At 45.9% G+C, this 21,500-nt stretch overlaps 2 protein-coding genes across 2 annotated transcripts in view; one reads left to right on the top strand and one right to left on the bottom strand.

Annotated features, from left to right (window-relative positions):
* Positions 1–21,500, bottom strand: part of DOCK1 (dedicator of cytokinesis 1) — a 462,145-nt gene that overhangs the window by 267,324 nt on the left and 173,321 nt on the right. The gene's annotated exons all lie outside the window — the stretch shown is intronic.
* The window catches only part of INSYN2A (inhibitory synaptic factor 2A), a 37,021-nt gene that overhangs the window by 1,331 nt on the left and 14,190 nt on the right, over positions 1–21,500 (top strand). The window contains exon 2 of the mRNA XM_077762894.1: positions 20,074–20,145. Within this exon, the coding sequence (XP_077619020.1) occupies positions 20,074–20,145 (72 nt within the window). The remainder of the gene's footprint in view (positions 1–20,073; positions 20,146–21,500) is intronic.

The raw sequence follows: 21,500 nt of genomic DNA, 5'->3' as shown, positions 1-21,500 counted from the left end.
CCGACACACACCTAGGGTCCCTCTGTAGCCTCCAAAACCCAGATCCGTAGTGAGACTAACGCCAGCATGTCTGTGAATAGGCAGTTATCTGAGGATGGCGCAAGCTCAAAGGGGCCCAAGGTTATTTTACGATGCTAGACATCACTGCGTACTCGCCGTGAAGGTTTATTACTTGATGGTTGGCATTCAGCTGCCCGGGCTGGAATTCAAACCATATGCCTGTATTTTAAATGAATGAATTGATGGGGCTTTTTCCGTTATATGCCCTGAGACTAAAGGTTGATGGTACTGGGGAAGTCTAAGAGGGTGCGCCAGTCCAAGTTCTCTAAATGGGAAGCTCACAGGAATCAGGTTACGTTAGAGAAGAGAATTGAGGTGGCTTTCTGCAAGGCAAATGCTGACTTGGTTATATTAGGTCGTCGGAAGAATGTTGACATTTAGGACTGTACAAGGTTTCACACAATAGATGAGACGTCTCTCTGTCCTCCTGTGGAGCGGCTAGAAGCAGTGCCTACCCTCAGGCAAGCCCTGTCTGTGTACGACGAGGAGGCTGTGCCTTTTCCCCGGACGGGTCTCACGTGTCCGTTTCGCCAGAAGGGGAACCATACCCAGTTAGCGGCCCAGACGGTCCGGCATCGACAACAGATAGCTGACCCCTGTTTCCCATCTTTTGAACTTGACATTGTGCAGCAGCAAACTTAAAAGCAAACGACCTAACGACAGGATGCTAACCTTGAGCCCTTTGCTAGGAAGGCTCCGGTGAGTCTGGTCGCGGGCTCCGCTGAAACAAAAGTTCCACGCTTCTCGAAACAGTGCCCACAGCTTACCAGCCTTTGCCTTCACTGCCGGGCTTTCTCTTTCCCATTTCCCCCCGACACTGTCTGGATTCCCTCCAGGCAAGGTTTGGAGGTGGGATCAGAGTACCTCCCCACCCGGTGGCCCCTACCCCTGGTTGAGTGAGCCAGTAGCCGGTGTGAAGGTAAGCCAAGAAATATTCCGTCAGGGCACACACCACGTGGTACAGTTTCCTCAAGAGGATTGTTGTGGTTCAGTTATACGGTGTCTGCAGACCGCAGACCCAGGGAAAGACACAGTCTGTATACTCCGGGGCCGCAGGTGAGGCTTCAGCTAAGGCCACAGGGGCTGGCTTTTCCGGCTCAGGGCAGGTGGCCCATGCACTGGGCAGCAGATTCTCGAAAACCCCACCCCCTTATACAAAGTACTGTTTGCAGTGGATGGTATTAAGCTGCTAGCCAGTCATAAAATAGTCTAACAGGAGATTAGCAGTAACCTAACATTACAGAGTGTTTTCAAAAGGCCTTTTACAGATCTGGGTTTACATCTCCATTTTCATCCCATTTCAGTCATTTAGGCTTGAATACCTGGACGACCGAAAGCAACACATTAAGCTGGTTCTGCAATGGGTCTGTCGATCGGGAGACCACATTTCCATAGAAGAATTAAAACCCAAACAGGGACCCGATTGCTGACTTTGAAAGAGCTTGTAGTGACTGAAACCAGGCAGCAAAATAGGAAGAATCCAACCTCACTAGTTGGGGGGGGGTGGGGAGAAAATTCACCAAATGGAATAGAGTCAAACGCATCTGCTAGTGTGTATGCTCACGAGGGCATGTGCGGAACTAAACACCGCCAAGGCTAAACACCCCATGAGACGAGAACCACGTTATACACGTAGGCTCCGCACACTATCAGAACAAGGGTGGACCTTGGTTATAAATGGGATCCTCTGAGTTCCTGGCAACCCTGTCTGTCGGTCTACACAGTGGTTCTGTACTTGGTGAGATACCTCTAAGTGGGAATTCTGACTCTGAAGACCTGGGGCAAGGGCTGCACCCCTCTGTGCCTCGTTTCTTCACCTGGAAGTTGGAGGTCAGCATTCATCCTGCAGATGGAGGGAGAGGATGATACGGGGTGACCTTCTAATGCAGTGAGTCCAGCACCAGGTGCACCTGAATGGGTTCATACCTGCAGCAGCACCAGTAGTGGTTGGTCTTGCTGGGCAAAGGTGTTGGGTTTCGGGGAACACTTAGCATCCCCACATCTCAGTCCAGTGTGATGAATGTCTCCTCCACACTCTCAGCACACAGGCTACCATCAATATTCTTCCTATAAGCCCTGAGCTGCTCTGTCCAATACAGTACCCACCAGCCACATGTGGCTATTGAAATTCAAACTCAAGTTAATTACAATTGTAAATTCAGTTCTTTAGTTGCACGGAGAACACTGCAGGTGCTCAAGTGACACGTGCGTTGACTGGCTCCTGCACAGGACACAGCATTGCCATCACCCCAAAAGTCCGTCAGTCCGTCACGCCAGTATCCCCCAAATGAGGCAGAGTGCTGGGCTCCTCACTGTGTGAGCACTGGGCTCCACCGATCAAGGGAAAGGGTGACTTGACTTTAAAAATCAATGCCCAGTTCGGCTGCTGCTGGCACAGGACAGGCTCACGGCAGGAAGGTGGTTCTATATCCTGGTGAATTCCCACATCCCTTCCAGATCCTTCATTTTCAAACCTGTGTCTCTGAGCCCTCTGGACTCACGTAACAGTGACTCAGTGCTTTCAAACTCCAAGGCCACCCTGAAGGTGGCCCTCTTCCACATGCCCATGGTCATGAATTTGGCCCAAACTCAAAATTTTCCATCACTCTCTTGTATGTCAGAATCGGAGAGGACGGCAGCCTCACAGGTGGACGGAGAAAGGTTGTCATCCACCCCTCTCCTGGGCGTCCGGGTCCAGCACAGAGTGGGAGGGTGGAGGACAGGTGTGCTGGCACCTCTTTGTCAGCTGGTTCCGGGGGTGGGGCGGGGGTACCATTTGTTGCTTTCCATGGCATCAGTATTGCTACCATGGCCAGTTGCAGCCAGCTCACAAAATCCTGAAAATTTAACATTCTGCTCCTCTGAGCACCAGACCAGTCCTCTGAAGGGCATGCTCCAGGACCGTCACCTTAACGGAGGAATTCATAGGACTTACTTCATGTACTCAGTCTAAGCCAGGGAATAGGTGTTGCCACTGCAGCTCACGGCAAAAAATGAAAGCGCGCTCTACTCTATGTAGATTATCATATATTCACTATGTAACAAGACAAAGAATTCCATGGCCAAATTAAAATATCAGTAGAGTTTTCCTAGGAAAATATTCTAAACTTTATAAAGTCATCAACGGTGGAGAAGATTTGGAGGCTGGGTAAAATCAATTTCTCTGTCCACCCTCCACCACCAATTAAGCATGCACAGCCTGCTTTGTAAAGGATTTACCTGCCGAGTGAGGACAGGCATCTTCTGTGCACCGTGGAGCCCATAACTTTGAATCCAGTGACAAATTCTGCCTCTAAACGCACATCTCATAGTGAGGGCATGGGCTTGCTCTGGTGTACAAGGTTAGGACACAGCCAGGGAAGGGCCAGTATTCTTTGAACGGGGCCAGTGGCCGTGGGCCAATTTATGTTTCTCGAAGTACCCTGAATGTATGACCTTTTAGTAGGGCTGCTTTTCACTAGTGAGTTCGTCAGACAAGCTCATTGAAGCTTCTCTTCTGGACATGGGGATTCCAACCTAACCACATTCAGTAGCTTCCAAATTATTTTTCATGAGACTGATTAATCTCATTTGCTTATGTAGATTTCCAAAAGGTCTCGGCAGAGTGTTTCCAGTTTAGGGAAGTTACTTAATCTCAGGGAGCTTCAATTTCATCTTCTACCAAACAAGGATACTAGAAGCTTAAAGATGACGTCTGCAAAGCTAGGAGCGGAAACCAACGTGAGGCAGGCACTGACGAGAGGACACATCCTAATAGGAGCATTTCAGAGGGTGTCTTCCATAAGTAGGTAGCTGTGCAAAAAGTATTCAAAATCATGCCTTTTAGTCCCTTGTCAAATTGCTCGGGCAGTTCACTGAAATCGCTCGCTTTATGCAGGATTTGGTCACTTTGCTTGGATGAATGCCAAGAATTATTCTGCTTATTTCAGAGCTCTCAGTATTATTCTGGTCTCTTCCCAGGAAGTTCAGGGTCACACAGGCTGCCTCAGTAAGCCATTAATGTAGTCGTTGAAGGCGGAGAACCAGGCAAACGGGGCACTGAGTCTAAAAACCCAACTACTTCTAATAGTGGTGATTCCTTAGAGCAGCCGTGGGTTGCTGGGCAAGGGCCCCTGTGATCCACAGGCTGCAGGTCCCAAGTGCTCACAGTGTACGCTCCCTAGCCACTGCGGCAGGTACTCCACAGGGAGATGGTTATTTACTTCCAAACCTGCACCCCTCACATTAGTGTCTTCATGGGTTCAATGACCACTGACAGTCTAATGATACTCTGCTATTTCAGAGAAGACCTGAAAACAGCATGAGGGGCTTTGAGCTGTCAAGCATGAGGGTAGGATCTTTTGTTGCCCAAAGTTATGTTCTTTCGTTGGTCACAAGTATCCCANGGGGGGGCCCAGCAGAACCCAGGCCATGCTGGGCCCTCAGATGTGATGGATGGACAGAGATGAAACCGGCAAAGCCCCTGAGGCTCTGTGGCTGTACTGAGTCAGGATGAATGGGGGGGCCCTCAATAAAAAGGAGAAAATCCTAAATAACATACCAGCCCAAGGGGTCCAGCAGCTTGCAGGAAGGGCCGTGAAGCCAGTGACCCACTGACTGCTCCCGGGGTCCTGTCCGTCCTGTTCAGCCTCACAGAGAAAGAGTACTTCTCAGTGACATGAGGTCCAGGGCACACAGGGGGAGAGCAAAGAAAAGTAAGCCAAGGAAATCCCCCTGAAATCAGGGGCCCTTTGAGGGCAAGTGCTCACAGCCGCTTTGAAGACAAAGGCAGTAGAAATAAAGACCTGAGGGCGGGAACAAGTTAATGCAAGCCCAGCGTGGGGTCCTGTGTGGTATGCCCAGCTCTGCCTCCTTTTAATCACCAAAGCAAGGGGGCCGGCCACACAGCAGGTGAGAGTGTGTGCAGATACATCTAGAAGGGAGGGAAGAAAAACATCAGGTTTTCAGGATCTATGTTTATTTGAAGACCTCAGAGTCACCTTTCGACCTGGTGGATGTTGGCACGTTTTTCCTACCAAGGGCCAGATAGTAAATATTTCCGAATTTGATGATTCAGCTCCGCCACCTGTATCATGAAAGCAGGCACAGACAGTAGGTGTCGAAATGAGTATGGCTGTGTCCCCGTGAAACAATTCACAGAAACACGCGGAGGCCAGATTGGGGCCATCAGCAATTTACTGACTTGTACCACATGGCCTTGGAAATGTAGGGACCGCATGTACTCAACCAGGAGGCAGGTCAGAAGAAGGGTACGGGGCAGTCTCAGGTGTGTGGCTGCCAGACAGGTGTAGTATTCGCTTGCATGTTGGGAAGGCCTATACCTGGAGTCTCCCTCGTGTTGAGCCCTGTGCCAGGCAAGGAGGGCATACAAGTCAAATGAGCCGAGGCCCACCCCTGACGCGTCCCCAGGTCTCTGGCGGTCGGTGTGTTCAAGCCTACGCCTGACTGCTCATCAGCCTACGACCTTCAGAATTCTGCTTGCAAACTCCGTGTGTGTGTGTGTTATCCATACATATGTCATCTCTCTGTATAATACACACATGACAGCATTTCTTTAAATCCTGGGAAAGGCCCCACCCCCACCCCCGCAGGAATAGGAGGTCATCATGGCACATAATTGTGCCCTGTGACTTGCTTTCACCTAGATATTGATGCTAGATGGACAGAAGTGATACACCTGCTTTATCTTACGCCCCTATATTGACAGATCACTCAGAATCAGGCGTTCTTCAGAAGAACCTGTCAGGGGATGAGAAATCTCTCCGAATTTTCTTTAATTATCCACGTCCAAACAGGATAAATACTGCATTGCAATTACAGCGATCGCACAAGGGGACAGTTTAAGTCACAGGGCAGAAAGAACCAACCTGGAGACCTGAGCCGCTGCAGCACGCAGGGCACGCCACGGGCACCGCCAAGGCCTCAGTGTGAGGTCCTCCGAATTTCCCGGAGCCCAGCTCCGGGAGGCGGGGAATGCGGGGCGCAGCGAGGGACCCCCGTCGCAGCGTGGCTGGGCCCCCTCTGGAGGGACGCTTGGCTTGCTCTTGTCCAAACCCACCCACTTACTGAGATGGAAGCCTTCCACCCTGTTGGCTGGAACGGCCACATTTGGAAGCGGGGAGTGGGTGGCATCAGCGGTTCTACAAACAACGCTTGTGGGTCCCCTCCAGAACGGGTGCCGTGTGCCGCCTTCCTAGGCGTCTGGCACGATGCATCACAGAAAAGCAGGGCGCTGTAAGCAGCAAAGAGAAGGCAGCACCGGGCGTAGAAATCAGGGGCAGAAAGGTCCTTATTCCCCACCAGACGCACCCGTGTCCCTCTGCACTCCCCGTTTCAACGGGATGAAAATGTCAGCCCTTCATTTTCTAATGCTCTGGATAAATCAGTTTCGCCGTCCCTGCACAATGTGGCGTAGCCCAAACATCGCAGCGGCCGACTGAGGTCTCCCTCCTGCTCGCTTCGTGTTATTTCCTTTTTCCGGGAAGGAGATGCAGGAAGGGAGCGGAGTGGGGAGACGGGGGTTCTGCAGTCAGCCAGGTCTGAGTTGGCAACTCTGCTCTGCCCCCCTCTCCCCTGGCTGTGCTCAGGCACGGCTGTTAGCCTCTCTGAACCTCAGCCTCTTACTCTCTAAAAGAGGGCTAAGAATACCTGCCTCACTGGCTGCTTTTGCAGATGAAACGAAATACAGGGGACGAGGCTCGAGGCTCAGGATTCAGGGCTCTGTTAGCCCTCAGTAAGAGTTCCATTCTTCCAAGTTACTTTGTTACCACCGAGAAGCACCCTTCCAAGTGCCACCATGCGAGGAGGTGAGGTCAGCAAGGCACCTTCAGATTCTCCTGCGTTATTACACAGCCTGGTTTATTTCCGAAGTTTAGGAGGGATTGCAAGGGGTGACGTTGGCTCTGTACTCCATTTCGGAGAAAAGCACAGGCCAAGCGGATTTGGGGTCATGGACAAGGCAGGGTTTGGAGTCAGGAAACAGGGGCTTGTCCTTGCTCACCCTGGCCTAGCCTCTCTCCCAGATACATGTTCCCCCGTGAGGGAAGGGCGGTCAAGATGAGATGGGCCCTCACGGCTTCTTTCTGCTCTAAGAACAAATGCTCCAGGGAGGCCTGAGAACAACCTAATTTCAGCCACTGCCCGAAAATACACAGAAACGTTTACAGAGGGAGAGAATAAGGCAACGCGGCCCTCTCCACCGACGTCCTTCAATAAATGCGTCCAGAGAGCCCAAAGTCATAATTTGTCTCCTGACACTTCATTCCTCAGCTTTTCACCTGCTACACATGCTGCAATTGGCTTCCGTCCTTTTCCGCTGCAATCCTTTGAACAGATTTCAGAGGGAAGAAAAACCCTTTGTTTTCTTTTTCTGTTGCAGCGAATGGCTTTTATAAATGTGTGATCAAATACTCAAGTTGAAACGCTCAAGTATCCGTTCTGTTTTACGATTTTGCAATCGAAGGCACAAATCATGTTCTAACCAGCAGGCCCTTCGCTTAATGCACAGGGCTGTGGTGAGTCTTTTCTGCGGCTTATATAACTTTGTAAACACTTTTTTTTTAAGTTCTTGAAAAATAATAAGGCTTTCCAGCCTTAATACGAAAAATGAAGCAAATAGATTTGTAAGAATCTAAGACACATTCCAGATTCTTGCTTTGGGCTTCATGTAGGTATCACACATACTTGAAAATGTAATTTAAATAATCTTCCTGTGCAGAATGCCAAAATAGATTTCAAATACCTCCCTGGCCTTTCAAGTTGGTAGGTGAATAAATGCCTCACCACCAAGCTACCAGGCAATCCAGACACCCCATTTGCAGATAAAATGAGCAATTCAAGGCATGACATGGACGTTTATGGAATTTATGGATTTGTGTCCCAGAATTCAGGTGTTATTTTTTTAAAGAGATGAATTACAAGTTATAGTTTTCAAATACTTTTTAAAATCCCATACAATTTCTGCTGAGCTATGCAAACATGGCTTGAGCTCCGTTGCCCACTGGGTCCGTATTACGGTTCAGTGAGGTGAGTCTCTCTGGCCAGAGCCGCTATAAAGCCCACCTATTTTGAACACCTCCAACGTGAGAGCATTCTGATTGTTTCACTTAATCCTCAAAATAACATAGAAGGTGGGGATTATCTGCACCAGAAAACTAAAGCTTGGCTATGCTAAGAAACGCCCCCAAGGTGAGAAGGCTGGTGAGAATTGGCAAAGGCAGAGAGAGAGACCCAGGCCCATAGGACCTGAGCACCCACTCTCTCACCCTCTGAACATGGGAACCCTGTCATACCCGCACAGAAGTAAAAAGCAGGCATTTCTGTTGCTACTGTAAATCTGCATTCTCCCTTTTACTGTGAAGGTTTAAGAGGCTCTTGTGCCCAGAGCTGGTGAGGTCAATGCAAACTTAGGTTCTGGAGAAAGGATGCTTCTAATGTAGCTTTTAAGGGGATCCCGGTACTGACGTATGCTTCGAAGGATTCATAATCAGTAAGAGGAACGTCCTCCGAGAGGTAATTTCAAAAGAGGCAAAGCTATCGATCTAGAGGGACCTGAGTGCCAAGTGCAAAATCTATCCTTAAGCAACCTTCTTGGGGAAAAGACTTTAAGACCTTCATGTGCCCCCTCTCAAATTAGTGACTCACTGAGCAACCGCCACGTGCCCCACTGCCTCTGCCTTCCTCAAATGTGTGTCTAAGTTCATGGGAACAAGTTGAGGAACGTTTTCAGTGCAGCAAAAATAAGCGTGCACGTATTTTAAAGGCCGGCTTTGAAAGGACATTTATGCGAATCGAGTTCCTAGAGATCAAAACATGGAGTAAATGCTTTCTATCCCCTGTATCTCATTGGTTATGGCACCAGACTATCTCCCCAGATTTAAAAAAAAAAAAAAAGTCTCCTAATTGGACACCAAGAATGTGATAAATGATGACAACAAACTTAAAGATTTTAATCTTCAACTGCAAGAGCTCTGAAGCAGTTGTTTAAAAAATAAGTCCAAGGTCAGACTTTTGAAACAAGGCACAAATGCTTCACAAAGTGTAAGTTCTGATTTAAAAGGAACCAAACTGCTCTAAAACAATAAATAAGATAAAATAAATAAAGTCCATCAAAAGAAATTGTCGGTCAAAACTTAAGGCCTCTGTGGATATTTACCAGCAAAAGCAAGAGCAACAGCACATTAATGCTTTCAAATTAAAACCTCTTTGTAAGTCAGACTGCAGGTACCGTGAGGTGCTTGTGCTGGAGAAACACTGCAACCCAGAGCAAGCTCTGCTTTTAATACAACATACCCAGACCCCTGTGTTCACCCTAGAGTGGTACTCAGTGCCACCATAATTCATTTTCATTAATTTTCAATAAATTATAGCTTAGGCTTTATCTGTCTTCCAGGAAAACAAGTGAATCAACTAAGCCTCAGCTCTGCCCTAAAATGTTGTTTTCCTTATGAATGAGCTACTCCTGGTGCCCTTTGGGGCAAGTGACTTGTTTGTCACCAGGGCTATCATTTTGCAACTTAGGGACATATGAAGGAAGACGCAAGCTTTGCCCTGTTGGTAACATAACCAGCCAGTCCACACGCAAAATAATAATTACTATCTTCTCCAATTCCTACATATTATGATTTCATATTATAGAAAAATGATTATTAAACTCTAAAGAGGGAAGTTCTGCTCTAATAACAGTGTTTATCTTGGTGTCTGTCTCTGTCCGAATCTGCATGTATTTCTGACAGTAATAACATATATGCAATAATAATAATATATTCCTATTAGTTGTCATACGTGGCTCTGCATCAAGGGAAGCAAGCAGGGAGTTGAGGCAGAGTCTTGACAACAGGAAGTACTGCTGGAGGTGAGGTAGAGGGTGGAGGAAGAAGCAAGGGATGGCAGTGGGCTCCCAGGGGCTCCCACCGGCTTGAAGCCTCATATGGGCGGCCATGCTCTTCCACTGACCACCATTCTGCTTTGCTTAATAACAAACCCAAGCATTACAAGCATCCCTAAAAGCCAGAGCTTCCCCCCGCCCCAACCCCGCCAAGAATTATAGAGTCACCACATTTGGGGAGCTGCTGGGCCAATAAAATTTAATGTGTCAACACCATATAAGGAAAGCAACTGCATTCATATTAAGAAGGTGTATGTTTCTCACTGAAACTTGTTCCCCAGGATTGCTTCTGGGATAAAGAAATGACATTTCCCAGGGATGAGGAGGGGGCTGGTTGAGGGGCAAGCTGAGCGATGTATTTTAATACGTGGCTGTGGGAAGCAGATGATTGACCTTTTCCACTTGCTGGAGAAATTTAAGACAGGATAACGTTAATACTTGGAGACAGATGTCCGCACCTGATGCAGCTGGGAACATCACAAAGCTGGCCATCCTATTTGCTATTTCAGAAGCCCAAGTGTCTGATGTCCGTTAACCCAGCAGGATACTCACACAGATTCTTCATTCATTCACTCTTTCATTCGCTCATTTTCTCATTCATTACTCAAAAAATACTTCTTGAGCATCCACCATACTTCACGCCCCAATGTGAGCAATGAACGTTCATCAGGGAGCAAACAGACAAAAATCCCCACCCTCACAGTACTGACATTATTATGGGGGAGACAGAGTGAAAGCAAACTAATAACTAAAATGTATGTCATGTTCAATGGCAGTGAATGCTGTCAAAATGCCGGAAGCAGAGAGAGATCTCCCGCCCAAATCTAGGAGTCATGAAAGAAACAGATATTTATGATGCACACATCCCCCTGCACCATGGAGAGCACCGAGCCAGGAATGGGAACATGAATCTGTGGCCACCGAGATGCTCTCAGTCACCTGGGACAGACACCTAATCACGTCACCAAAGTCCACTGACAAATGGTCTGCAGCCACACGGGGTGCTGGGAATCTGCCAGAAGACGTGCTGCCTGTGAGGGAACAGAGCATCTGGGCCAGAAAAAGGATGTACGTCTCAGTGAGCACAGAAACTGCCTCTAGAAGTAGTGCAACTTTCGTCCTCACAGCGGAAACACATGTCCCCAAGATTTGAAGTGTCTGGAGGGCAAGGACTATGTGTCATTCACCCAGGAAATGGCTCCCCAGGAAAAGGTCATGCACCAAGCTGGCGCTCAGGAAGTATCTGACGAACTGTGCACATCACACACAACCACGCTCAAAGCCAGTTAGTTGTTCTGGCTAATCTATAGCCAAGGCCTTTAAGTCTAACAACTAGAAGACGAAGAGGAAATCACCAGGATTACTGATGTGTTTAATAAGGTGACTTGAGGCTTGCGTGTAGAGCCAAGTTCTTCAAGGATCAACATCTCAATTTTTGGCTCTGGGAGAACAGATTAGTAACAAGTTTGAGAATTTTACCCTCCAGTAGAAAAAAATTAAGGTGAAGAAAAATGGGAAGAAGAAGGAACTCCTTTAATCTAGGGATGGGCTATAAACCATCATCTCTAATTAATTTGTTGGATCTCAACACACTTTCCAACACGCCAAAATTATAGATGGTACTCGGGTTCCCAGGCTAGCCTTCAAATTTTGTTCAGCTCTACTGAGACTCAACTAAAGAGGGCTACAAAGTCAAACCATCATGTTGGTAACAGGATATTCCTTCTCCGTTCTAACATGAAACTCCAAAAATAGATCTCCCTTAGGGGAGTCAGCCAGGACGACTCTATTTTTTATACAAGGATTGTCTGGAGCATGCACACTCCCATTCCGGAGGATCACATGAGCCTGTGCAGAAAAGAAGAGTTTGATGTGATTCAATGTCAATAAGAGCTATTTCCTCCAAAAAGAAGTCCAAGATGAACAGAGGAAACCAGTAGTTAATGGCATTGACCTTACTGCCTGACCTAATACCTACAGGCAAAAGGGCAGGAGAAGAGAGAAACCAGGGTTATGTAATAACTAACGACTGCTGGCTAAAGTTCTCAAAACACAAATAATTCAGTAGTTATACTAAAGCAATTCTAATGTAGTCTGCACTATACCATATTCAAGATACTGAACAGAAGACTGAGTTTTTAATTTAAAAGTCAGGTAAGAGTGGCTGAATTTCACTGGAACCGAGATCAGTCCAACCCTCGTAGATCTATGGAGTCGAAGTGACCTTCCCAGTTGGTTTTCTTATTTGCTCTTCCATTCTTCATTCCTTGTAGTCACACACTCTTATTGCCACCTCTACTGTGACTGGCATGCAGGTTGTGGGCTGGGCAAACAAAGAAAACTACGAAGCGCACCGAGACAATACCGAATGGCAGATGCTGTGGCAGAGGAAAGGTAACGGGGGCTGCCCAAAGGCACCCGAGGCCAGCTGCAGGCCCTCCTGCAGAGGCTAAGAAGGCTTCAAACCAGCCAGCCCCTTAGACACCCAGGGGGACTGCAAAGATTTGGGATCACTTACTTTGCATTCTTTAGAACACAACCTCACTTTCTAAAAGACACAAAATGCTTAGTGGGATGGGGATCCCAGGCATGTAATGAGCCCAGGGCTGCTCAGCATAACGTGGCAAGCTGGCCACTGGCTAACAGGCAGGTCCCACGTCTTCTGGGGAAAAGGGAAACAGTCATACCATCACCAGTGAAAGCTGGCTCTTTCATGGATCAACGAACGGTCTTGGGTGTTTGTTAGGAAAAATCGACCTCACATTCTTTAACAAACTTAAATTGGATGTTCCCTCCCAATCCTGGCATTTAATAACTTCAGTGCATAAAACAGAGTTGGGTTTACATGGATATGTAGGGGAAGGTTAAATTCACTCTCACTGCTGAACCGCTGACATATGAAGTGACTGCACTCCCGGAGAATGATCTGGCAAACTCCTAGTGAGAACTCAGCCTTAGCAACAAGCCAAACCCACTGCCAGAGATGGTCTTAAAACATAGTAGGTGATCACTGAAAACAGCTGCCTTTGACTACTTTTTGAAATTTAATGTCTCCCAACAGTAGTTGTGGTTTCAACTGACACCTCTAATTGATGCAACTCTTAAGTGAAAAGCCCTTAAGACGCTGACATAAGTGACGGCTGAGTTATCAAGAAAGGATGGCTGGAGCACAAACCTGGGCTAGAATGAGGTAGAAAAAACACTTTTTGGCACCCAGTAAGAAAGCCAAAAGAACAAGAGGGATCAAAATAAGCATAAATTAAACAAGTACATAAAATTATCACTGAGAGTAGAGATCATGCGATATCCTTTTCACAGCAGCCACCATCTCTATCTAAGGGCCTAATATGTACCCCTGAGTTCAAATTCAAAGGAGCCATCCCAATACCCTATGTAACGTATGTGTTTTGGAGATCACAAAGAAAGGATCGTGCCCTGGATTTAGATCACCTAAGACACCATCTGCCTGCATGCCAGAAATTCTGAACCTGCTGAAAATCACCATGCCATTTAAAAGACCAGCAATTTATCAACGGGGTCACGTGTACCACGTGCCAGAGGAGCTCCGGGGGACAGGCCCACAGCACACTGCATGCTAATGCACTCATGACGTTAGTCGAGAGGAATATGCTTTTCTGAAGTCAAAGGAACACCCAGAGTCACCCGGGAATGAAAGAAGAAAATTTTCAATGGGGACATTAAGATCTTACGGAGAAAACTGCGTTGTGGGATGTGGCCATAGGAACAGCATGGTTAGAGCCAATCCAATAATCCGGGGCTAGTAATTACTACTGAATATCACAGGATTAATTTCTACTTGCCAACCCATGATGATGTTGTCGGACTTTGCTTCTGATAACAGGCACAGGGAGAGGTATTCCCCCCTTTCCTGACCCTTTAACCAATTAGTTTGGGGGGGGGGGTCTCAGTTGTTAGTCCTCCCTCTCGGGCATCCATCTGGAAGGTCTTACAGACACTAAGAGCTGCTTGGATGTGTGGCCAGGAAGAAAGCTTTCGGTGACCTTTCTGTGACATTTCTCAACACCCTTTCCTACCACCTAGGGCCTTGCTGTCTTAGATCTCCCTGGGACGCATTCTCGAGAAAGCACATGCTGTCTGTCACTGCCACGCCTGCTCTTCGGCCCTGCCTACAAGGACATTGCTCAGGCTGATGCTGGCAGCCATCCTTCTTCCCTCGTCGTTTCCATGGCTCTGTTATAAAAACTGCCATGCCAGCTCCGCCACGTACCTTACCTTCCTTGTTGCTGTTGCTGCTCATTCTACTTTGCATTACGTCTTTCACTGTTGACCTGCAATAGGAATAAGCAAAGACTTGCGAGCCCCAGATTCATCACCAGTTGTCTCCTTTTTATGTAAGCATATGAAAGTATATTTGTATACCCAGGATTTTTTTTAATGTATGTTTATTTTTGAGAGAGAGAGAGAGAGAGAGAGGGAGAGAGAGAGACGGTGCATGAGCAGAGAAGGGGCAGACAGAGACGGAGACACAGAATCCAAAGCAGGCTCCAGGCTCTAAGCTGTCAGCACTGAGCTCAATGCAGGGCTTGAACCCACGGACACATGAGATCATGACCTAAGCTGAAGTCGGACCCTTACCTGATTGAGCCACCCAGGTCCCCCTATACACAGGAATTTTTGAAAGTGACAACTAAGTATTGGAGCACTTTACTGCAGAAGAAGCCTATGGTAGCTGGAGAAACTGGTGAATTGCATACAGAGTTAAACGTGAGAATTCTAGGCTGCTCCAGAATGAAGGCCCCAACGTTGTGTCTGAATGGGGGCACCCCAACTGGAGTTCCACACTGTCTTCTATAAACAACACTCATCTTACTTTCTTTAAAGTAGAGCAAGGTCGGGGCACCTGGGTGGCCCAGTTGGTTAAGTATTCGACTTCGGTCCAGGTCATGATCTCACGGTTCGTGAGTTCGAGCCCCACGTCGGGCTCTGTGCTGACAGCTCAGAGCCTGGAGCCTCCTTCAGATTCTGTCTCCCTCTCTCTCTGACCCTCCCCTGCTCACGCTGTCTCTCTCTCTCAGAAATAAATAAAACATTAAAAAAATAAAATAAAGTAGAGCAAGGTCTTATAAAGACATCCACAAAGCAGAAGTAGAAATGGCTCTTCGCCTGGACTCCACCAAAATCACCTTGTAAAACTCGCTTGTCCACACCCCTCTGTTCTGGCAAATCTGGAACAACTGCTCCGTGTGTTTTCACGATGTCCACGCTCTTGCCATCCCTATTCATTTCATGGCTCATGTCTAGTCTCCTTTAGCTTTCAGTGAAGCCCTTCTTGACCATAAGTATCAAAAGGGTACCAAGTGAGGAGAGATCCCAGGTTCTGGAATCTGTTCCTCAGTTAGAACTNAACAGGAGGCAAGAGAATCAAGGGACCAGAGGAAAAAAGTACTAAGACAGCAGCTTGGTGCTTGGCCCTGTCCTTGGTGCTGAAGGTTACATTTGTTGGTTTGTTTTTCAAGTTACGTACACACATGAAGACCAGAAAAGGACTGGACTGGCTACAATGGGACAACTGTGTTTGCTACAAAGATCCATGTATTAAAAATCCATGTTTATAATGAGCATGCTTATCATTAGTGTCTAAAGGGGTTCCTACTGGGAATAAGTGGGGACCAGAGCTTTTCACGATGTATACTTTTCATTTGCTTTTTGCACTTAGTTGGAATTTTTTCATTAGATTTGTCTATTACTGAACTTCAGTAAGAAAACCAAGAGAGTGGTTTTATTATTTGTTCAAATTAATATTAACCAAATAGCATACCGGCATTGTGACAGGCATTGGATTATAAACCTATATAAGGTATAATTCCTCAAAACAAAAGGAAAGGAGGCTTTACAAAGACAGCATTTAACTTGCAAGATAGAAAACTTGCTATTTTTATCAAGACATTCTTTCTCTGCAGCTTTTATATCAATAACCTAAGCTCTCTCTTCTCTAAACTTATAATCGCAAAAGATCTCTAGCCCTACTGACAATGGAGAAGTAGCTGATCCAGTAGTTCGAAATTTTTGGACTGCCCCTCTTCATGGCAATGGCTATCTAGAAAGATAATCATTCCAGGTATTGGTTTTATGACTTGTTTCCAAGTGAGAATGAAAAATTAGGGAAATTCCATAAGAGCACTTTGTGTTCCCTGTCCTATAGGAAGAATTTATCTGCTTCATCTATATTTGGAGAACACATTCATTCAGATGCTGTAACACAATTATTAATGTGACCATAAAATTATCAGTGAAGCCAAACCCTACAGCTTGAAGGCTCCAAGGACAATTAGATGGATTATCAAAGCAATAAGCACAATGGATTACATAGTTTAAGCCTTCTACTGAAAATACCCGCATGCTTAATAAAATTTTAGCAGGCATACCTTGATTGACATTAGCTGCTGGAGGCAGCCTAAGACTTAACCACATGACACGAGGGCAACACATTAAATTTTATCCACAAATTAATTTCTCATTGATCTCTATTCCTATAAAATGCCTGTAGGGACTCCAAACACTTGAATCCTTTAAACAAAAGAAAGGTCATTAAAACACAATCTTAGAAATATACTGAGGGGTCTCTCTAAGAAAAGTTCATGGCAATGAGAGCCTGATAATACTTCTCAGGCATGGTGGAAATATGACTGGCCATTTTTCTTTGAAATTAGCTAAAAACCAGTGACCACAAATATGTCTTCATGTAAAGTAGACACGATGACTCATTTCCTTCTCCTCTGCAGACATCAGCCAAACCATACTATGTCTCATGATGGAGTGACATGGCTTGTGGTATAACAAAAGCAGCAAGAGAAAGGAAATTGAATTAAAGTGATATTGGTGGCATGGGAGAGAGGTAGTCAAGAGCAAGTGTTTTCCAAGTCACTCTTCCATCCAACTAGAAGCAAAACTCAAGAGTGGCTTTCCATTACATTTAAAATAATGTCCAAAGTTTCTGATTTTACATGGTCTCATCTCATCTCCCCATACTCCTAGAAGGCAGCATCTGTTCTAGCCACACTGGCCTTGTTTCCATCGTGCACACAGGCCAGCATCATTCCCACTGCAGGATGTTACACTGGAAGAGTCCTCCTGTTTGCACCTCTCAGCCTTGAATCTTTAGATGACTAGCTTCTTTTTTTTATTATCACTAAGGTCCCATTTCAGAATCTATGCCCTCAGTGTGCTAGCTAAAGTCATCTCCTCACAACCCTCCCTTAATACAGGGCATTATCAAAACTCACCCAGCCAGCCACTCTCCATCCATCCATCCGTCCATCCATCCATCCGTCCACCCGTCCGTCCATCTGTGTGTTTGTTTCTTGTCTACGTCTGCCACCCTTGTTCAAAAATGTCTCTTCAGTAGCCAAATAATGTCTAACACCTAATGGGCACTTAATAACTAATTTGCTTACTGACTGTAACAGCGTTTAAAAAAAATGTATGTGCTTTTTACAAGGTGATAAGAATAGTCTTTTCATAAAAGTGCTTTCAAAAAGCAATTTCCAACTGAAAAATGCCAAGGTCCTGGAAGAGAGTCCTCTTGTGCATTTTTGATACCTGCGGCCCTTGTCCTGTCATTGCTGGATTCCCTGTTTGTCCCAACCTGCCAATTACACGTAGGGCAGAATACCAGTCCCAAGGTAGAAGGAATGCGTCACAGAGAACCAGAAGCCTGGGGTCTAAGAATAATGAGATCCTGGACCTGAAATGTTACTGTATTCTCCTCTGTAAAATGAGGATAGCATAATTAATTTGAAGACTCAAGGCTCTAATGTGAGACACTTGGGAACTCTATGATATTGGGCAAGTAAGGGGTGTTGGTATTGATGAAGCTTGATAGAGATTTGTCCTGGGGTCTAACACAGGAAGGTTCTACAAAGTTATTTTCCTCAGAACCCAGAAAGAGTGCCCCATATGTAAGGAGTCAAGAAATGTCCCTGAGTTTGCCTGCTTTCTTTTAAAAATGTAAACTTTGGACTATGACTAGCACCTATATAAGCAGCTGCCTTGGTTGGTGGTTAGCACATGCTAGCGCAACATAAAAGAGGAATGGGACATCATCTGCACCCCAGGCTAACAATGCCACACCAGCCATGCCATTGCTAGGACCTGGGCTCAAGTGTTGTGCACAGTACCGCACAAAATGACCTTGGTCAGAAATGAGCTTAGGGCAAGCGCTAATAGAGGAAGTCACTTTATATATACATAAGGCATGGAAGAATGGAGAAGGTTAATGTCCTGACACAGGGGAACCCTGGAATGGATCTGACAAATCTGGCACCAGGTGGGAAGGTTCACGAGGAAGGTACTCTTGGGGTTTAGCAAAAAGAGGACAAGTCTAAGGACGAAAGTGGCCAAGTCTTGTGAAGAGAAAGGGGAGGGTGTGATGTACAAGCTCTTGATTGTTCCTCTCAACTGACTAAGCGAAGGAGGGTAAAACAGCAAACGTGGGAATCCACAAGAGTCCTGTACAGAGAGTGATGGCGGCCAAAGTCAGCACACGTGCCGCCACACTAAGATTCCAATTCTCACCCACACACAGTGGGGTCACAGGCAAGGACTGGCAACACTTCAGGGCCAAATACGGTCACTTGATTAATAAGTAAAATACACAGAATTCAAAGGTCAAGTCCCGAGTTTACCAAAGCTCACTGAGACAACATGACATTGAGTGGAAAATCTTTTTGTCAAATGTTTATGTAACACAAACTATAATGAGGAAAACAAAAGTTGTCTTCAATTCAAAATCCATGATGCATACAAGAGAAGTTTACATAGTGAAAGTGATAAAAATATTGACTATCGATGTTGAGACGGAAAACCTTCTCTGCACACTGGTACTATGTTCAGTGATTCTATAAATGTAAATTTACCCCCTAGGTGTACATAAGCCAATGCCGATGTAAGCATTTCTTCTGCCACAGATTTAACAGACTGTGGTTATCGTGTTTGCCCCTGAGTACAAAGTACTATTTGGAAAAACTATACCTGGCTGTTAAAAATACCAGAGAAGAAAGGTCAACTGAAGTTGTTAAAGGAAACAGTGTGAAAGCACCCGCTATAGTAGTTTCTTGGGGTGACTGAGCCAACGAATAGTGAAGGCCTGGACAAGAAAATCCTGCTTATCAAACCTTTTAGTTTATTCAACCTTCCGCAGTACGCTCCAAAAAATACTCTAAGGTTGTTTTTGGTTTTGTTTTTGTTTGAGGAAGAAAGTTAGCAACTGTCCCCACTCCCCCACCAAAAACCAAAACAAAACAAAAAACAAAACAAAACAGAAAAACCCCCCACCAAACCAGTGTGGTGCCACAGGACTCATAGATCTCACAGAAACTACAGTCAGGGAAGGTCAGTGGGAAGGCGTGGTAGCAGCATAGCATATTGGACCACAAGGCTGAGCAAACGGTTTTCTCTACAGAGCCAGAGAATAAATATTCTGGAATCGGGAGATCAAGAAGCAAACAGAAGATATTGTGTAGATACTTACATAAAAACTCTCACAAGTTTTTACCATCAACATCTTTAAGGACACTGTAATTTAAATTTCATTAATTTACACAGTTTCCAAATATTCTTCTTCTTCCCTTTCATACTCCCCTCCCCCCTCCCCAGCCCAACCATTTAAAATGTAAAATCCATTCTTTGCTTGCTGGACAAAAATCAGACTGAGGATGGGATTCAGCCCAAGAACTATAGTTTGCAGACCTTTACTCTAGCAGACCGAGAGGTCACGGGGCAAAATTAAGCCACGGAGTCGGCGTCTCTGGCATTGGTTTTCCCTCAAAGTTCATTTAAAACCCCACAAACGTCGAGGCGCACTGAAACATCCCAAATTCTCTTTTGACAAAATCAGATTATCTCCTTCATCCAGTAGCTGATGTTCACATTCTGGATTTATTTTAAACATCATCTTAGCTGTAGACGTCGCATTGGTTTTGTATGATAAATGCAGACAGGAGCAAAATGGGAAACACACATTAATCAGTTTCCATTACCATGACGAGCAATGGCATTGGGAAAGCATCTGATGTGAGGTGTCTGCTCTTTAACAGCCAGTGACCACCAGCCACCGCTTGTAATGCTCTCCTGTTCTTATCTTGTAGGCTTTCATATCGGACTGGGCAAGACACAGCTAATTGTGACACATGCAGGAACAGTGCATGTATTATCTATAGGTATGTTAACGTTCTCCTCCTCCCACTTTTCTATTATGAGTGACAAATGATGTTTACCCACAAATGCAAGAATCCTTGGGGGTCATGCTGGGATGATCATATCACACACAAAGTAAAGGGCCTTCCCCGACCATAATTCTAAGCTACTTGTAAATACTCAACCCCAGGTATAGGATACCAGGATGAGGGAGAGCTTGAACTCGTTGATCTTGCAAATGCATCTTAGTGGTTTCAAAAACGGGTGTTAAGTTTGATGGCCTGCTCGCTCGGAGTCGATAGCCATGAGCACTGTACTGTGTGTTCCGGAAAAGCTCTGAAATATAAGCCCTTCAGATGGTATAGATCAAAGGCTGCAAACGACACTGGATGTGCTAGGAATACCACAGAAGAACCCAGGCTGCTTGCATCAAATGCGCAATTTATTTCCTTAGGAACACAAAGAGACTGTCACGCTGGCATCCCTCGGGACGTAATCCCCCTGTCCAGAACCCAAGCAGCTGTTCATCATGTTTTGTTTTGTTTTTTTAATTTAAACTTTGTTCAGATTACTCACGTCGACAAGAATACAGCAGAAACTTTCAACAGGGAAAATCCATAGTAGGCTTTCTCGTGGTAATTTAGGATTTTTGGACAGAGTCACAACCTTCAGCAAGGTCATGATCTTTTTTCTTCTTGGAAATGTGATTTTCACAAAGTGAGAGATGTTACCATTGAGTTCATTGTGTACAATGAAGTTTGCTGGGCAATTTTAGTTGACTTCTCAAAAAACAATTCTAAGTGCATAGTTATTTATCTAGAAAGGTATATAAGAACTCCCATCTCCCCCCAACAAATACCAACAAATACACCTTCTAGAAAGATCTTCAAAGTTACCATCCTCTCATCAAAAAGGTAGAGGCAGAGAGAGGGTATAAATGCCTTCAGTGTGGCAAAAACGTTGAGTCCACACAATCTTGGACCCAGCACATATCTCCAGTCTTGGCAGAACATTCCAGATAGGACTCAGGCTCTTTAAAAGCAGAGCTGGGTCACTTGGTGACCTTCTCTGGGACCAGGAAGAAGAAACCAAAGGCAGACATGAGCACCAGATGTCACACCAGCACATTCCTTACTGCAGAAGTTCTCAACAAAGGGCAAATTTGCCTCCAAGAAGACAGCTGGCAAGGTCTGGAGGGAGACATTTTCGGCGGTCACAACTAGGGAGGTGCCACTGGCATCTAGTGGGTAGAGACCAGGGATGCTACTAACATCCTATAGAGCACAGGACAGTCCCACAACAAAAATCCATCCAGTCCAAAACGTTGGTTGCTCTGAGGCTGCCGAGCCTGCCATGATAGAACCATTACCAGGTTAAG

This window comes from Crocuta crocuta, unplaced genomic scaffold (genome assembly GCF_008692635.1).
Source record: "Crocuta crocuta isolate KB4526 unplaced genomic scaffold, BGI_CrCroc_1.0 scaffold466, whole genome shotgun sequence".
In the NCBI taxonomy this organism is placed as follows: Eukaryota; Metazoa; Chordata; class Mammalia; order Carnivora; family Hyaenidae; genus Crocuta; species Crocuta crocuta.
The sequence above is the reverse complement of the archived record's forward strand: the minus strand, read 5'-3'. Positions and strand labels throughout refer to the sequence as shown.